This window comes from Nestor notabilis, unplaced genomic scaffold, assembly GCF_000696875.1.
Source record: "Nestor notabilis isolate BGI_N333 unplaced genomic scaffold, ASM69687v1 scaffold3443, whole genome shotgun sequence".
Classification (NCBI taxonomy): Eukaryota; Metazoa; Chordata; class Aves; order Psittaciformes; family Psittacidae; genus Nestor; species Nestor notabilis.
The window spans coordinates 59,512-79,322 of NW_009922200.1; the positions used below are offsets into that span (position 1 = coordinate 59,512).

At 39.2% G+C, this 19,811-nt stretch overlaps 1 protein-coding gene across 1 annotated transcript in view; it reads right to left on the minus strand.

Annotated features, from left to right (window-relative positions):
• DCAF5 (DDB1 and CUL4 associated factor 5) overlaps nt 1-19,811 on the minus strand; it is a 64,344-nt gene that overhangs the window by 26,319 nt on the left and 18,214 nt on the right. Inside the window, exon 6 of the mRNA XM_010011496.1 lies at nt 6,902-7,115. Within this exon, the coding sequence (XP_010009798.1) occupies nt 6,902-7,115 (214 nt within the window). The remainder of the gene's footprint in view (nt 1-6,901; nt 7,116-19,811) is intronic.

Here is a 19,811-nt window from a genome sequence, read left to right on the forward strand (position 1 = left end):
CCCGTACAAACTGCAATCTGTCATCCAATATATTTCTTGTCATTTATGTATTTCAGCCACCTTCTGTAGTGGTCTGGTGGGTGCCAGCACAGCCCAAGTTAAGTACAGGACCTCCCCTCTCAATGGCATACTGCCTTGTTTGCACACTCAGACAGCAGCCCCAGTCAGAGGCTGCCTCTTCTCCTTTTAGAAGCCCCTGGTGTTAGCAAGTAAGAAGTTCCTCTCCCCAAGGCAGTTAACCAGAGCAGTCACCTGCACAGGCTATTAATCTCTTCTTGCTGTCTCTCAATGACAAAACCTAAAGTAAGAAGACACATCACCAAGAAAGCCAATTCTGAAATGTGTTTTGGAAAACTTATGGTTAAGAAAATAATTTGCCTACAAGAAAGGATACTTATATATTCTTTTATCCTCTGTTTGCTAATAAATTCTGGGTTGCTAATTGTATCTTTTGTACAATATTTAACAAATTTAAAGAGCAATCTACAACTAGAGCTCATAGCACTGTGGTATTAAAAAACATGTTTCCTTTGAAAACAGATGTCTTTTTTCAGACTAGCCAGGACAACAGCTTGCAACCTGTACTGTTCAAAAGTGTTACTCTGGGAGGTTGAAACTGGCACAAAAAGAACTTAAAAGTTTCCCATCTCGGCCTGAGAATCAAGCAGGTTTTTTATAACAGAAACTTTGTTCCTCGGTAAGACACATGCCTATCTCATGAACTGGGAAAAAAAAAGCTGTGACACAGCAGACTGGAAAAACGCTGATTTCTTCTAGTACATAAAATTCAAAGCCAAAAATATGTATTCCCACTCCCTAAATCCCTAATCTTATAAGCAGCCAACTCCATGTGGGGCAGTTTTAAATACTTACAGAAGCATCATTGGGAGCAATCCGTCAACATTTTTACAGCTGCCTTTTTGAAACTCAGGAAGACCATAACAGCAACTTTATTCATGAACAAAAGCAACTTAGAAACCCTTACTGCAGATTTCCATGGCAAGGAAAATGTTCCTATGATGTTCCAAAGAAAGCAATAACAAGTTTAGCTGAGCACATAAAGGAGACTTTTCTGTATATGGCTGAAACTGCATGTACCCCAATTGCTCTCTTTTGTCTTCTTCAGCCAAATGTTATTTTACTTCTTTAACCACACATCAAATCAAATATTCCCTTAGTCAAAATCCTTCAGAATTCAGTCACTTTTTCAAGTCTACAAGGCCTAGTTTTAACACTTCAACAAGAAGCACTGTCAAGTGCAGCACCTTTTGTGTGTCATCTTCAGCAGAGCATTCCTGCTCACTCTTCCCTCTCTCCAGCTGTGTAAGGGATGCTGCTGAACTGCAGATCTCCCGTGATGCGCTATGAGGAACACAAAGCCTTCAAACTTCAAAGTCTCTCTAGTCAGGGTTTCACTCCACCAGAATTTAGCCGCAGTATGGGTCACTTTAGGCTAATGCATTACTGTCCAGAGGTCTACAAACCTCCCCCCCAAGGGCTTACAGGAATGCAGAAGAGACAGGAAATGGGGCTGGCAGGATGCCCCAGGGAATGGGGGAAGAGGCAGTCAGAATTAAGAAGGGTTAAAGAAAGCTCCCAGCCCCTTCTGTCAAGACCCTGACTTTGAAGAGACATTTTCAGTATGACTCTCCCATGTCAATTAACAAAAGTAATGGGGAATAAATAAATAAATATTTTTCATAGCCAGAGCACTCACATATGTATTTTAGATGTATGTAATGTTATACATATAGCTGGGATTTAAAATGCAATTTAGATAAAGTAAAAAAACAAAATACAACCTCATCAGTAATTCTTAGAAGAAGCCAATTTAAGACAGAGTAAGACATTGATTTCCTTTTCATCCAAGCAGAACAACGTATTTTCACTCTAAGTGCTTTTCATATAATAAATGCTGACTGCAGTAAGCTTCTACTCATAAAGTCTTCTCTGTGCACAAGCAACTCACAACATTCTTCAGAAGAATAGTTTACTTTTTTCTGTTTAGTTTTTAAAGCTAGACATGGATAAATACTACTTACTGAGATAAATGGCCTTTAAGTTAGATGACAAAAATTTAAGAACACAGAAAAAAGTTTTATTTCTTTACAAAGGCAATTACAACCATATAAAACTCCTGGCACCTACACAGCTAATCCTGTTCTTGGAAGGGTTACATTCATGTCATAATTCTGTCCTGCTAAAAACTGGGTTGACCCTAACCAGGGTTATTTAGCACACAGACTTCAACATAATGAAGGCTGTAACTTTATAGGGAGTTGGAGCAGTCTGCAGTACCATGAGCGGTGCATTCCTATACCAGCATAATGTCAACAGAAAAGGCTGAGTGGTGATGTAATGTCTGAGGGCATGCCAGAGTCAAGAGACTTTTTGTTTGATTCACAGGGTACAAGTTATTTCTCCCCACCCCCACCTTTTTTGAAGTAGGCAATGGGCAGTTGATTTTACAGCTACAACCGTTATAGAGCTTCACATTATCTGCACAGTGAAAAAAGGGAATGAGCTGTTAACATTCATCATCATGACACAGGCAACAATTCTCCTGCAAGAAAACCTTTTGGTCTATTTTAGTTTGGAGGGGGGGGTGTGTGGTTGTATTTTGTGGGGGCTTTTGTGGATCTGTTTTTGCTACTGCCCATCACCATGACCTCTGAGGCTCCTACACTTAAAAATGCATTAAATAATGTGAAGGACCGGAGGACCTTCAATACTTCCTGTATCCTTAGATCCAAGAAGATATTTTTGCATACCAGCCTAGCAATTAAAAATCCTTAGTATTTAAATAACATTTCCAAAATTCTAATGCTGACAAGAAGAATGGAAACTCCCCCAGTCCTCTGACACAACTTCAGATTTTCACACATTTTATGATTTGTACATAAACAAACGTGTGTACACAAGGGTAAAGTCGGTGGGAGTAAGGTGCGTAAATAAACTGCCTTAAAATTCTGGGCCTGGATGCCTGTACCAGAAGGATGGGTAAATTATGCTCTCACATAAACCTCTACAGCCAACAGGGAGGGAGTGGGCATCTGAGAGTCATGCTTGATTCATCCAGCCTATCTCACCCTTCCTTCCCTTCCACAGCTGTATGACTCAAGTGAGCTCCTGGATAATGCACATGGCAAACAATTTTGTACCTGTTTATCTACCAGTATCAGAGCTCTCCTAAAAAGAAAAGTCAGTGTCATGTGAATGAGGTCATTAAACTTACAACATGCACAGAAGAGAGGAGCAAATGGAGGCAACCGTAACTGGGTGCAAATAATTCACCACTAAACATTGCCTCTCAAGCTTTGGTAGTTGTAAGAATCAGCAAAAGTCTGACTGTGGCATTTCTAGGAAAAATTCTTGCATGTACTGCTCACTGATAGGAGGTTCACAAGGACTAGGGCAATAATGCTTTCAGAGGAAAACAACAGTAGCTGTTCATCCTTGCAAGATCCTTGTCACTTAGCTTGTGCTACAACCCCCACATCCAAAATACCTGCAACAACTCAAAAACCACCTCAGCATTTCAGAATGTATTCTTTTAAACTTAAAAAAAGTAAAAATAATTGGGGTTAACAGGTAAATCTTTCTGAGCTTTGTTCCTTAAAGCATTAATGGTATTTCATTTTTCCTTAAGAGGTTTCAATCTACTTGCATCACAGATGCTCCAATAAAATGAGCTGCATTACCTGCAGCTCATCTCAATAAAATGAGATCACTGCATACCTGCAGGTAGCAAGCTCCCCTCTAGAGTCAGGAGTTCTGGATACAAGTCCTGTTGGGTACCTGTCACAATATGTGGGTGCTAAAAAGACAATACTGAGAAAACATTAGTATACAGAGCCTAATTGCCATCCACAGACAAACCAACTAAAGCGTTCTGCAACTAGTAGTCTGTGTTTTATTTGTGCAAAGAAATTGGATTAATTTAACACAAATACCTTGTCAAAGTAAGAATAACACATCTGATCATTATGGGAACTCAAGTATTTAATTCCTTAAAATAGGAGGGTGATCTCTAAGAGAACTCATAGGATGTGTGCTTGCAGCTTGGAAGCTGTTAGTTTTTGACATATGAAAATCCAACAGCTCCATATGGAACAGGGTGTTATTTACCTTCTGTGTAGATTTTCACCACTATGTTACAGCAAACTTCCAAAGTCAACTACTAAAAAACTAACAGCTGTTGTTTTTTAAACCCTGATGGTCTGATTTACCAGAAAACTTCCTGTGAGTAAACCTTTTTTCTTACACAAACTTTGTGGAAAGATTAGCAAAGGCTGTAGTTGTAAGGAGCCGAGTCTCACAGCACTGAAAGGCCATCTCTTGGTCTCCCAACCACCCTCTGATCTCTTCCTTCTATTGCATTCAGACACTTGCCAGAACCCTCTGAGTATCATATAAGTCATTAACCCAGAAAAAGAAGTAAATACTTCCGCCAGGTTGGGAATTTGAATCAGTGAAAGGTCTTGCATCACCTCTGCTGGGTAAGAAATGCCTCCCTCTTTCAGCAGTTCATTTTTTTCCTCAATGCAACTACATTCTAAGCACTGATGAGTTAAGGATTTCTAAGCACAGATGAATTAAGGATATCCCTTTTTTGTTAGGGTTAAAATATAGAATAGAAACACCACTTCATCAGATTAACTACCCGTGCAGACCACACATAATAGTTTTTGAACGCAGGAGAGTGACATTTTTAAATTACTATGCTCTGTATGAAGTATTAAAACCTAACTATTTAAGACAGCTTAAAAGGCGAAAAAAAACCAAACCACTGAGACATCAGTTTAATAAAGATGAAAAGGAAAACCCACAACAGAAGAAAATTGTAGATGCAAGAAGGGAAAATTTCTGAGGAAGCCCTCCTACCACAAGTGCCACTCATAATCTGAACACAACTTTCTTATCCTTAGATCCCTCCAAATGAGCCTTAGCCCATACAAAGTTTTGATCCTACAAGGAAATACAAGCAAAGAATTCTTTTAAACTTACTTTGCACGGATCTCAAATGAAAGACATTCTTTACTTAGGCAAAGGACAGCACAATGGGAAATGAGGCTAGAACCAGGTTAAATTGGAACCAGATTTATTTCTTTTTCTGATGAATTCTGATTTCCAGGGAGAATCTTGTATACATTATTTCACACTCACAAAACTCGCCAAAAAGGAAAAGCATTCTAGTTGTATAGAGGGGCACAACTCAAAAAACATTTCGAAGTTTTTTTATTCATCTTGTGTATCTTATGGCAGGTTCCAACTCTAACCTTCTTTTCTAGATACACCTGGAATAGGTTCTCTGTAAAAGACAGTCCCTAAGGACTATCCCCAGTGCTGACAATGTTAGCTGAATTTGAGCGTTACTGGACAGTTACAGACATAGACAGTTGGGCTACATGTTGGCATTTTCTGCTATTTCATTATCTTCTTTCCTTTCCAGTTAGAGCATGGGTAGGTACAAGCAAGTATCTAAATGTCAATTTCCACCATCTCTAATATTCCGTATTAAACTTCATCTTCCGTATTAGCTTCCTAGAGCATTTATAAGGGTATATAAATGTCTTTTGCTCTGATTTCCAACTGGCTAGTAGCATTAAGTGTTGCTACTTATCCAAACAGAAAGTCCATCAAGCCAAAAGAATATCAAGGGGATTTTAAAAAAAAAAAAAAAAAAAAAAAAGCAGGCTTCTAAAGCACTGCATCAATCTGATACAGAACAGCCATATTCTTCTCACTAAAACACCACCATACTTGTAAGAAAGTGGCATAGAAAGCACAACAACAGACACTTTCATCTTGATCTTCAGTAACAGATAAGAAGCTAAATTATGTGTCAGAATGCACACGGGCCTACTCTGACTTCCAGAGGAGAAAAGAGTGTCATCTTTAGGCTGACTAAATAAGGGACCACAAATCATCATCAGCTTTCTTCTTAAACAAGACACATGTTTGTCCATTCCTTATAGTAAATCACTAGTTTTTAAAGATGGCTTTATTATTACATTTTCACATTCCTCCTGCCAAAAACTATGTAAAACTCTGAAACACTTCTCAAGTTCAGTGACGTAAATGTATTTCCTACTTGCAATCTGAAAGAAGCTCAACTCTGCCTCCTGCAGCAGCAGCAATAGAATTAATGACCAAATTCTAATGCGGGAATTTTACTGATGACAGCAAATAAATTTTCAGATCTTAACACTATACTATCATGGCTTGAAAATACTTTTTTTTTTTGTCCTTAAGCAGAGTTAGTGGTTATTAAATACAGCTGTCCAAAGACAATATCCAGTTCTAGAATCCAGTAGCTGTTAGTCACTTTATGTGTGACCTATATTTGTGATAAGTAGCAGGGACAGAGTCCTGCTTCAGTGAAGTAACAAACTATGTCTTCCTAACCACCTGCCATCACCACTTACAGAACACTGAACTATAAAGTTCTATAATCTGATCAAGTAACATAGTATTAAAAGAGAAACGTAACAATTTGAAATAAGAATCAATAACTCTATAAATCCACAATATTTATGTTTTCTGGGATTGCCTCTACTGCACTAAGCAGTAAGAAATGCAAGCAAGATGCTTATCGTATGTAGATAATATTGTCTACCCATCATTCTAAAATCATATTAATTTCACCTAAAAAGCCTCTGCAAGTATTTTTCTTGTGAACATCACCTTCAAAGAAAGTACTGGATCATGTCAAAAAGTAGTAAAATTTACCACATGATTTGGTGTGGTTTTCTTCTTTCAGAGCCTACATTGCCAAACAGTTCTGAGGTAAGCACAAACATATCCTGCCTCCCATTTCATCTCCCAGGCAACATACACAGGTGTTTTCGAACACTAATGGAAACTCTGGATACTCAGGACAGCATTGCTTGCTTATTACCTGATCACGATCACCTGCAAAACAGCAGCTCTTCATAGTACATGAGTTGAAGTACCCTTGGTTGTCAAACTGGAAGACAGGCAGCCGACAGTGGATGTCGTAGAGGACTGGGGGAAGGCGCCGACGGAGTGCCAGCAGCTGGGTTCCATTGCTGTTGAACCGGACACTCATAGCACTCTGAAGGGAGAGGTTTCCACCATAGCGGAGCAGGGAACTGGGAAAAGACAGCAGAAACAAATGAGGTGCCATTAAAGACAAAAGAATCTCTTCAACCTTACTGAGTCACTTCAAACAAGCCCAGTAAACTATAATCTTATTTAGTTTCTGCTTCAAAGCATCAATTCCTGAACAAGTTTCATTCAAAACCTGAATTGTAAACTATCAAAACACTAAAGTAACACTATAAAGTCTTCAGAAGAGTAAATTTAAAGACAGTGAATAGTTTTTGTAGTAACAAATACACTTCCTGAATAGGAGCTAAGTTTCACAGAGTAACCTTAGCCTTTAAAAGACTGTTCCTGTACTTCTGGGATGTCTGTATTTGAGACTGACCCTACCAGCACTCAGCTGGTGCCAGAAAACAGCCAGCCCAAACCTTTTTTTATTCTGCTCTGGCACCAGGTGGCATTTTCTCTGACTGTAGATACTCTGACCATTGTATCACTTCTTCTTTTGTTTACATTTCTACAGGCACTAAGAGGATGGCTGAGCTCTACAGTCGGTTCCAGGTGTTGCAAATAAAAGGCCATCTTACTAAGAAGTTATTGCAAGAAATGCTAAAACAAGTCACTTGGCTAATCTCAAACTTGCTTCATCAAAAAATATTGCCAAGTAAGCAAGACAATTATGCTACTATGTGACACCGTTACCTGAAACTCTTACATAGTTGAATTTGCTAGTTTCCTTGTCCCATAATAAGGCTGTATGATCAGAGCTGGAGTATTTCTATCAGCTTTTATTGACACAGACAAGACAAACCCAAGGGTCACAAGTTTCCAGGCTCTCTCTTTAAAACTGTAAAAGAATATGGAATTTGTTCCATCCAGGAACCTGAAGATAATCAAAGCATACCTGAAATTCAACTTGCATTGTGCGGGCTTTCTATTTTATTCAGACTTAATTCAATCCCTGTACTTGAAATAACTGTGTGTATGGAAAGAGAGACAACAAAGGAAGAAGACATTTTATCCCTTTTTTGTTGGGAAAATCACTAAAACCTCCTTGAGCAGTACCAGAGCTTGACCTTTTGTTAACAGGTTTTGAGCAATCCACATCAAATGTTGTTAAGTGCTGTGATTTTTGTGCACTTTCTGGACTAGAAAAGGCACAAAATTTGCAAATCCTAGAGGGAAGTTCATTCATAGATTTTTAATGCATTATACTCTCTGATGTAGCCCTCTTCCCCAACATTTGTGAGAAATGAGTCACTCGCATGGATGGAAAGCCACATTCCATTCAGGTTGAAGCATGAATCCACTGCATGAGATACTGTAAAGTTAAAAACTACTGTTCCTAAGCCAGAGTTAAACAAAACCAAAACTAAAATAGAAGACTCTGCATAACGAGCACAATAGAAATACACTGTTCTCACACACACACACTTTGTGAACTGATCAGTCAAAGCCAGGGTGCTGCAAAGAAACCAGAAGTCATAGTTTCAAAGCCTACTAGAGTAAGAGCTTCAAGCTGGGCACCACAACTTATGAATGCCTGTATCAGTATGAAGAGCCCTGCTCTCCCACCCGTGTGTGCATTTTCCCCAGCAAAGCTGCTGAGCTTCTCTTAATAGTGTTCACAGTTTTTAATAAAAGCATGAGAAAATTTAATACTAGAAACTGTAGCCTTAGAGACAAGGATTTAGGGTCCCCTCATCAGCCCTAGTTTCTGTTAATCAAGATCCATGAAGTACTCAGCCATCTCAAAATAGTCAGGCACTAAAAAAAAAATAAAATAAAAAACCCCCAACCCCAAAACCAAACCTAACCCCCCCAACCCAGCCCAAACCAAAACCACCACAAAAATGAAACAAACAAACAAAACAATCCAACACAAACCCTCAAACCAGCCAAAACCTCCACCCAAAAAACAGGCAGAAAAAAACGGTAATTTTTTCTATAAAAATGTAAAAGTTCTCCACCATGGATAAGAATACCATAACATATATGCACCAACTAGACTTAATGTTAAGGTGTAGTCACTGCTGCAGTAAGATTAAGCCCTTCTCCTCATTACCAGTTCTTCTCAATGTAAATCACAGCCTGGAATTCTTTCCTGCCTACAAGTGAGCAAGCCTACTAGATGTCCCATCCTTTCCGCTCTTCAGGCAAAGTTTCCATGGTTACTATTACTATGCCCTGCCTAAATTATTCTGAGATTGTATTTTGCAATAATAGTGGTGTAATATCAAACTAGCTTCCATTCTGCTTACAGATGTTTCCATTAAAGTCCTATAGCAGTCAAAGTTACCAAAGAAAACACCTCTTGGAGTTGAATGCTGTATTGTGTTTCAGTAACTTTAGTATAACGAAGTTCTAAAAGAATATTTTATTTCAGAAATTAAATGAAGTAAAAAAGGCTCAAACTTCAGAAATTATAATCATATATATATACGTGAGAAGTCTAGAATTAACGAGCTGCGTAGTTAAGACCCCTGAAAAGACCTGCAGCTTTGCCTACCTCATACCCTCACTTCACACAATTCAGCCACGCATGTAATGGAAATATAGTTTGTGTTGCAGTTCCTTGAACATCTGGCTCAATGGAAAAAGAAACAAACCAAATCAACCAACCAAACAAAAACCCTGAAACAAACAAACAAACCCCACACTAATAAAAAAAGGCAGTGGGTTTGGCTAAGAGAGAAGGAAATGCTATAATAGCCATTCCTCATTCATTTATGAGAGCAACATGCTGCTGACTTTCCCCATTTATAGAATCATAGAATAGTTAGGGTTGGAAAGGACCTTAAGATCATCTAGTTCCAATCCCACACCACACACTAAACTATGTCGCCCAAGGCTCTGTCCAACCTGGCTTTGAACACTGCCAGGGATGGAGCATTCACAACTTCCTTGGGCAACCTATTCCAGCGCCTCACCACCCTCACTGTGAAGAACTTCTTCCTTATATCTAATCTAAACTTCCCCTGTTTAAGTTTAAAGCCATTACCCCTTGTCCTACCACTAGAGTCCCTAATGAAGAGTCCCTCCTCAGCATCCTTGCAGGCCCCTTTCAGATACTGGAAGGCTGCTATGAGGTCTCCACACAGCTTCTCTTCTCCAGGCTGAACAGCCCCAACTTTCTCAGCCTTTTCTGTCCCCAAAAATCAGACTCTATAGTTCCAAGTACAGCAAAATGCTGCACTAAATCACAACACAGTGATTTTCCCCACCGTGCTGTGTCCTGCTTGCTTCCTCTCTGCTTCTTTGAAAGGGTTGATTAAATTAACTGCACAGTGTTTTCCTTTAACAAGCTACAGAAAGAGGCAGCAGGTAGTCAGGTGGGGATGAGGAGAGACAAACTGACACCAGAACCCCCCCAGACATTTATTTCCTGACCTAGAGGAGAAATACCTGCAGAGGAGGGAGTGCAGCTCATGGCTCCATCTTGGTGGAAAAGCTAGGAACCTAGCTCACAAATAGAAGACATAAAGGATTGAGAAATCTCTCTTTCTCAGCCTCCTACTGCAGGCAGTGCTCATGGTAACGGTATTTAAAACTGAGGAACCCCAGAACTTCAGTATTTCCATTATAAAATTTAAATGGTTACAGGACAACCATGTTGGTTTTTTGGGGGGAAGGAGGGGAAGGCATTTTCTAGAGTATTCTATCTCCATCAGAATTGCAGGACAAAAGCAGTCAGCCATCTCCAAGAAAGAAGCTGGGGGAAGTTATGTTATTTTTTTTTACAGTATTAAACCAATACTAATACCCATTAGAACTAAAGAGGATGTCTGAATCAATAAGCTCTAAAGATCTTCAAACAAATCAGAACCAGTTTTGCTCTTTTTCCTTTTTTTGGGATGGGGAAGGAAGAGGAAGCATGTTCAGTCTTCAAATGACTACCTCCACTTCCCTGGCTGCATCACAGTGCTGCTCTGTACCTTTCTTTAGTCAGTGCTATGCCTGGATTTTTTCCACACAGGATTACGTGGGGCAGTGTAGACATGCTCAGATATGTTGCTCATGCCACTTCTGCTTGCTCCTTATTGTGTGCTCCAAAAAAGGAATTTCAGAGGCGACACTTTCTTGCAGTTACTGAAAGTTTACTGATATATCAAACTAAGAGCAATACTCTCCTCTCAAAGACACAGGCCATGCCAGCTAGTGGGAAATCTGAAGACCATCTTAAAAGGACATATCTAAACAAGATGGGTACCCCTTCTGCCAGAGGCATTACTTCACGACTCCAGACTCAGTGTACTCTGGGATTTAGTCTGCTTCCAAATTTGGCTCACCCAGCCAGCTGTGGAATGCTGATATTGACTACCAGCTCTGGAAGCAATACAGAGAGAGACACATGCACTTTTGAGTTTTTAAAAAGGTCATCTTGTATGACTAAGAGAAATATTAAGTCTACAGATTGAACTGTACAATCCAAACAAACATGCTGGAGCTGAAGGGAGGCTGAGGAGGGAGAGGATTATGTGCAATATGGTCATTTCCGTAGTCAGATATGCTGCACACAAGCAGCACTCAACTGTTAACCAAATACCAGCTCAGGCAAACAATGGAAGGCTTTCAATCCAAGAGTAGCACCACTAATGTAAATAAATCCATTTCTACTGGCAGCTAGTGGGGAGAGGGAAGAGGTAGTCTTGCTGCACTCAGAATGTGCAGGAAAAGTCTATACCTGAAACAAGCATTTCCCTCTCCTCCTTTCTTCTCTTTTCTAAACAAAAAAGTTATTTCATCCTTTTTTGAAAAGTTGACTGCCTGACTGGTAAACATAAGCATAACCCAGGCTATTCAAAAGTTAACTTGGCAACAGACAGTAGCCATTAAAACCAAGAGATCAGTGTCTTGGTAGAAACTAAAAGCAGCATGCATGACAGCATCAAACAGAACCATTAAATAAAACCATTGAATAACTTCTCTTGATAAGCTACAAATCTGACAATGAAATGAAGCACAGACACTGTCCCTGGGATATGAGTGTCTTCTAAGAGGGAGAAGGAAGGAAGGAAGGAAGGGAGAAAGTGTTGGCATCAAACAGCAGTGCATGAAACTAACTTAATGAAAGAATGACCTTAAAAGGAAAAAATGAATTGAATGTTTGTAACTAATACACATCGTTGCATACAACCGTTTTTTCAGCATTTCTGTAACCACAAAATTGAGGGACTTCAAACTGTGCAAAAAGAACTCGAATGAAACTTGGCAAACAGAATCTTGACCTGGAAAACTGCAGAAAGGTTTGGGTTTTATTTGGAACAAAATTATTCTCTGTGTGTAAAAACACATACAATTCTTACTTAGTCTGGAGTGGACACATAGAAAGAGCCAAATAACCAACTAACAAACTAATTAAGCAAGCACAGGATCAAATCAACATGGAAGGTTGGTTTTTTCCGTTTATTTAAAGTAGATTACAAGTGCCACAGAAAGCTCAAGATAGTTTCTTCAAAAAGCAGGTAAGTCCTGTCAAAGTGTATGGAGTTTCTCTATATGTATTCAGAAGTGTTAACAAATGTGAAGGAAGTCCACCAGTGTTCTTAAGATTGAAAAGGTACAAAAGTCATACTCAGGATTTTATTATTTCTCAGTAACATGCTCATTTTCAATTATAGCATTAGTATTTCTGATTATTTCGCTACCTTTACAAGAACTCTCTTCAAGAACTACATCCCCCAGAATCCTTAGCAGGAAGTAAGAGATATTTGCCTGGACTTCAAAGAATAACAAAATAAAATAAAGGCTGTGTATTGTTAGCCAAACTAAACACCTTTACTTTCCTTCAAAGAGGACATAAAAGTAAAATCAACTGCATGCACCAAAACTGGAGAAGTTGGGAATGTGGGGTGAAGCTCTGCATGTTCAAGATGTCATTCCGTCCCTCTTTACTGTTAGAGTTAGGATCATGTAACAGTATAAAAAGAAATCCTCCATCGTTAATATATTTTCATGCACGGCAAGCTCTAACGTGAACAGAAGCTTCACCTTTCCCTCCAAGCCGGGAGGGCAATAATTAATTCTTCTTTTTTTAGTAAGAAAGATTCTTACCTGATAACTTCAGAATCTGATGCCTTAAGAACGTCAAACATCACCAGATTTACGTACCCAGAGCAGCCAGATCACGTAACAGCAAAGGCTTGCGTGGTTTGGCCCTTATGATCTAATTGAATCACTGAATGCTAATGTTGCTTCACCAGTGATCTCAGGCAGCTCTCCAGAAAGCATTATGTTTTCCTTTATTTTGCCTTCATTCACAGGAAAAAACCCTACAGAATTTCAGCATTTTGAGGAAGATGACAAGAGCAAAGGCATAAAGTAAACTAAACCCTCCCTCTCATCTGTACTACTTTTATCCTTCTATGACTTAAGGCTTAATTCTGCCATTATGGCAATTAGACAGTAGCAAATGACAACAAACACACCCCCCTATTTGTTTGAATGTTTCAAATCCTCCTCTAGCTCTGTCTTAACATTTGTTTTGGTCTTATTACAGACCTGTTCCCAAACACTCTGGCTGTTCTAGGCTTGTCCTAACTACAGATCTGTGAGTCAGCAGGCACAAGAGTGTCCAATTCTCACTCTCTGAATCATCCAGGTGTTACTGTAACCTGAGTAATAAATGAGATCTTGTAGACAGTAGTTTTGCAGGAAAAGAAAAAAAAAATTATCCAGGTTAGAAAAGAAAAGAAAGTAGAGAAGTAGAAAGCAACTGTCCAACAACCACAAGTAAGCTAGCAAAATCACCTGATCATTTTCCTCCTTTTCTAATCTAAATTCTACAGCTGGAGCCCATTATTCAGCCTGTTCAGAAATAGTACCTTGTAGGATGGAGTACAGACTGTGAGAGAACACTGCACAGATGAATCCAGCAAAACACAAAGGAGTAGCTTCCATCAGATAACCAGAGAAAATGCAAATACAGCCAGACATGGCATGAGAAGATGACCTTTAGGTCAATTGAAGGAACAGAAACTGTTTCCAAAACGAAGCACACACCAAAGTCAGTGTAACACAAAAACCAAAGATACCAGAGAACCTTACCTCAGGAAAATAATCTGAGTGTGAAAGTTGGTAATTCCTCCTGAAAGGTAAACCCATTTTCACACCTTAGCGTCTACACAAAAGCAGTCATGTATCAAAACTGCAATCCTATGAAGCATTTTCTCCTACACACGCTTCGTGTTAGGATTCTTGTATTGCATTAGGAAAGCTGAGTAACGAGAGCCACAGGCTTTTTCTTTCATCCAGTAAAATACATGCACTCACCACCTTTCCTTCCCCTAGCAAAGCTGCACAGATGCTTAGTTTAACAAAGCTATAAAGGCTGAAATTAAAGAGCAGCAACAAGAAAGTAGGTCTTTCTTCTGACAGGAAAAGTGGCAAGATCTAAGATGCTCCTGCAGAAGCACAGTCCAGTCTTGAATCTATAAAGTTTTTGCCTCTAATAGGTACAAGATGAATAGAAATTATTATGTAAAGCTAACTGAACGCAACTGTACACACAACTTCAGTCTCACCAAGTTGGTTCCACCAGTTTCCCATGGACTGATGTTTCAAAGTCTAATTATTCTTTGTCTTACAAAAGGGTTGAAGTGACATTTCACATGTTCACCCCATAAACGCACTAACAGGATGTCTTCCTTGTATTAGTCACCAGTAATTTATTTTATTTTACTTTTTAAAAGAAAAAATTACGTCCCTTAATTCCATTTTTCATTTTAATTCCCCTCTCACTGAAATGAAACATAAAGGTGATTAGGATAAAGCTTATATGATCACAGTCCTATTTCCTCAGAAAGCAGGCTACATAAAAACTTTAAATCAGAGCATCTTTTGAATGACATTAATATTTTATATTTTTAAAATTCTCACTGCAAGGCCAATACTTTGCACTTCATATTCTTGCTTTAGGAAGACCGGTATGCTCAAGAATTTCAAAACTAACAAACAGATTAAGCACTATAAGGCTTTTGAAGTAGGCAGTATTCCCATTCCTTGATACGGGAAAAACTGAGGGCAAGGGAGGTCAATTAACAGACCTGCCCAACACTGTGAAACAAAACCAGGCTTCCTGACTTCTTGTTTGCTACATGAAGCTACTTATATTCTCGAAAACTGCAAACCTGAACACCACTGCTGCTTCTGGGAGCACACTGGATCCCACAGAGCAAAGGGACAGTAGCTTAAAGTGCCTGGCCAGAACCAAACCAGGCTAGTGTGGTCATGACAGTAAGCGCGAAAACGTTTAATCTTCTAATCAGAAGGTCACCACGCATATGATGGAGGGCTAACTATCTGCAATGGACAATGTGATGTTTTTCTAGTCATTTGAGAAAACTAGTAAGTCAAGACAGGAAAAGCTGAACAGAAGAGTCGCCATAGCCCTATATCAGAACAAAAAAGAATTAGAAGCTAAACTGCTAACAATACCCATTTTCATTATACGACTTGAACCTCAGTAATCCAAATCTCATTTGTGTGTCTAATCAACAAATCTGAGGATGCTACAGGAAAGACAAAAATCTTTCATTCTGTCATAAAAAAACCCCAATCTTCAAAGATCTTCAGTTTGCACATCAGTGGATTAACCTGAAAACACTCCACCACAGGAAGGATACCAGCATAAGCATAAAAAAAGCTAAGCTAAACCCTCTATCCCAAAAGGGGCTGACAAGGTCAGGCATAAAGCAGGACTGCAAATGAGGTAAGGAGTGTGTACATCTAAAACAGAAGCGAAGTGAGATGGCGCTTCCTACAATACCATCCTAGTTAATTCTGCAATAAGGACAAGACATAAGGTGGGAAAAAGAGACTACAGCACCTGTTTCACACACTTTAATACCAGGCAATATTCAGCAGACTTGCACACTTAAGGATTTCTAGACTATTAGCTAGTGCTCACACCAGCAATAGAAAAGAGCACTTGCTTCAGAGTAAAAAGTATCTAGCAATAAATTCACTGATTCACATCTTTTGCAACTTTGGCTCAACACTTCTCTCTTTCAACGGGAAAAAGAAAAGGAAAAAAAAAGCAAAAAAGCATCAACTGGCTGAAAGTGGCAACCACAAAAAAGGAGGCCATATGCAGCAAAGTGCTCTTACCAGCAGAAATACCACTTAAGCCATCTGCATAACTAAAGGCTTAATGACTGTCAGCATCTCCCTTTGCCCAAAGTAAAAAAGACATATTTGCAAGTACATCCTTTTTTTTCCAGTGGCCCCTGAGAGGCAGAGGAGACTAGCTAAGATGTTTCTAACACTGAAGAAGCAATTTGATTTTGGCTAAACCTGTTGTCAAACAGTTTAGAAATTTATTTATGATTACAATGAGGAAAACAAAGCCAAAAAGTACCATCACTCCTCCAGATACCATTACCATTCAAAAGTTCCTTCAGCACAACCCAAAGATTTCCAAAAAAGAATAATTCAATCCCCATGAATTTAAGCAACAATAAGCTCCCTTTCTGTGATATCAAAAGGAACTTCTTCGAAGAAATGGAAAACAAATGGGAGGGGGGGAATAACTGACTTTAGGTTCTGTGCAATTTGTGGCAAATAAGCCAAGTTGGACTAGGCCAGGAGAGCTTCAGATTCTAGGCTGAGACACAGATCAGTTGAGCTGCCTTGATAGCACAGAAACAAACTGATGAGGATGGTACGTGTGTGGGATGAGTTGTATTTCCTGAACTGCAAGAGAAGATGAATAGTTATTTGAACTATTTCAGGTGGTGTGGTTGACCCATACTGGTGAGTGCCTAAATAGCACTTAAAATTTGTTATACTGTAACCTAGCTAAATGAGTTACTTTAATGAGCACAAAGTTAGTAAAAATTCACAACAAATGGTTCAACTGGGAAGGGGAAAAAAACCAAATTGATAAGCGTGACAATGAAAAAGTGGTTGCCAAGATACACACATTTTTCCTGCACTCATTAATACAGTGCTCTGCTCAGAGCAGGACTACAAAGGTCTCCAAACAGAACCATGCAGCATACTTCTATTGCACTGAAATAATTTGAACAGGTAGTTGATGATTCAATGATGTAGAGGACTCCTCCATCTGTAAGGGCTTTGGCAATCCCAAAGCACAGGCATTAGAAGTGGTTAAAATCACAAGCTTCTGTCCTTTACATGCACTGTCAAAATGCAAAACAGTCGGAAAAAAAACCTTAAATCTCCACATACTATTCCTTCCATCCCACTCCTGTCACCATCATGTAACATCTTATTAAAAACCCATAAGAAAAAACAATTATAACCAAAGATCCTACTTTGAGAAAAGGGGCCTTTAAGGAGCCCTGATCCTCACTGAACTCATTGTCAAGAAGCAAACCCTGTTGTTATCCCCCCAACCCAGATCTCCTGCAAAAAAATCATCAGTACTGGATCCCACACTTGTACTTCCAGAAGCTCAGTATTTCACAGTATTCCAGCCAACATAGCAGACATCTTGGTAACACACAGATAAATCTAGGCAACAGCTACTTTTTAGAGGGAGCTCAGGAAGGTAAGCTAGAAAAGATAAAACTCAGCATGTGCATGAGCATTTCTCAGAAAATAACTGCTGTCTCTGTTCTTATGGTATGACCTTTAAGGATCAAATACCTTGAAGATGCAAGACGGGAAACTAAAACTGGCAACAGTTGGAGACCTAAATCCGTGGAATTAGTTATAATGCTGGTTTTATGACTTTAGAATACCTTATGCACCACCATACAGGTTTTCTGAAGTCCTCTCTATGCAACAGGCTATAAATATCATCTGTGGTACAGACAGAGCTGCAAATACTCATCATCTCCCTTTCCTCCCTTTCTCTTGCACTCCCACCAATCAACAACAAAAGCAAACCCAACAAAATAAACCCTGCCTCTATTTAAAGGTAATACTTAGCCCTCTCTTGCAAAGATGGTAAATTTGACATGTAACTAACTAAACTGTGAAGAACTGTTCTCAAATTGCCTGTAGTTCTGACAGCTACCACTTGTATTTCAAAACCGACAAAGGACTTGTGAACCTGAAATCTAGGTTTTCCAGCTACACATCACCATGTCAGCCTAACATAAGCCACGTGCAAGACTTCTACATCCTTATTTTGAGTACAGAGATATTCCATACCCCTCCATAGAAAGAAGTAATGTAAAACATGTAATGTAAAACATGTAATACATATAGAGTTTTCCTCTTGCCATGGGAGACCACTGATCCACAAACAAGAAGGTAATACTCATCAGGTCTTTGAAAGGCTGTAAACTAAATGATACAAGTGAAGCTATAAAGCAAGGCAATCAGGAGCCAAGAACTGCATTTTCAGAAGTATTGAGTACCTGTGATTTCCAGTAGATTCGGACATGAAGTTATGCAGTCAGTACATTGTTTTAAGAGTTGGATTGTGGTTTATTGCAGCATATGACTAAGCAGAACACTCAGTAATTAGCATCTGGCAGAAAAAACTCCATTCAAGAGAAAGTCTTTAGAGAAAGACCAGCAGCACAGTACAGCCACATCCTTCAAAGCCTTCCACATACCAGCAAGATCAACTTACCCTGACATTCATAAACACTGAAGAGTCCTCCCTCAAGATCCACCTGAATCTAATTAGTCTGTTACAGGGAAGAAATTTCCATCTCTGTATTTTGCTTATTATTTAATGAGCTAATCAACAGTGATTCACTGATATCTACCAACAGGTATTCCTCATCCACAGCTTGGGAGTTTGCTTCCTCTGAATTCTCAGTGCAGGTGGCAAATTTCTTGATGGGTGTGTTTCTGAGACTCAAATATTCATTTAATGTGAGCTAAAGGAATTTGCTTAAAAAGGCTCTGAACTGCAGTTACTCCTCAGCCCAGACAAAGAAAGACATAAAAGTTGAAATAATGTTCTTGCTTGGCTTTGTCTGTAACATGTTGATGGAAAACACTGAAACTGACACTCCTTCAACTTGGGCTTATGACTTGTACGGTCAAGTTAGCTTTTAAAATATGCCGTAAGGTTTACAGTCACCAAGAGATAACAGGTTTGCCTGGGTGGTCAAGTACTTTTTAATTCAGCGTTGGGCTTTTTTAGTACACTGGCTTGTGACTACGCAGACAGCACAGGCCTCCTGAACTTTCAGACCCTTAAAAAAGTCTATTCCACATAAGCATTTCTACCTCACTCAGTGCCTGAATGCAGTACTTGAATTCTGGGGACAAAAGTGTTCCGAGAACTCAACGCTCAAGACTGGTGTCCTAGAACACTTCACTGTACTGCAGGAACATAAAAAGTCAAGTGTCAAGTAGAAACATTCTCTGCTTATAATTTATTCTCATGTGACAGACAGCCTTGGAAGGTAAATCACTAGCAACTTTGGTTATGTTTCACCTCTTCTACTTTATAAAAAACTACCAGGAATGCTCATAAGGAACATGCTGGTAACACAAAAAAGGGAAAGGTTAGTGTAGCAAAAGAAACTGAAGCAAGTAAAACAGTAATGCCACAAACATATCTAACAGTTCACTGCTCCTCAAATGAGGAAGGTCTTGCTTCCTTCTTATCTCCTGTTCTCAGTCTTACAGTCCTCCCTCTCTCTTCTCCATCACCTATACTACTCACTGGGCCCTCCCTGAACACAGTTCAACTTGCTAGGCTGTAAGAAAGCTACAAAGCTTTTCCAGGTTAGTTTTCTAACTTCTAAGCATAATGAGTTGGCTCAAAAACCAGGTCAATCACAGAATTAGCACAATGGACACAGCAGGAA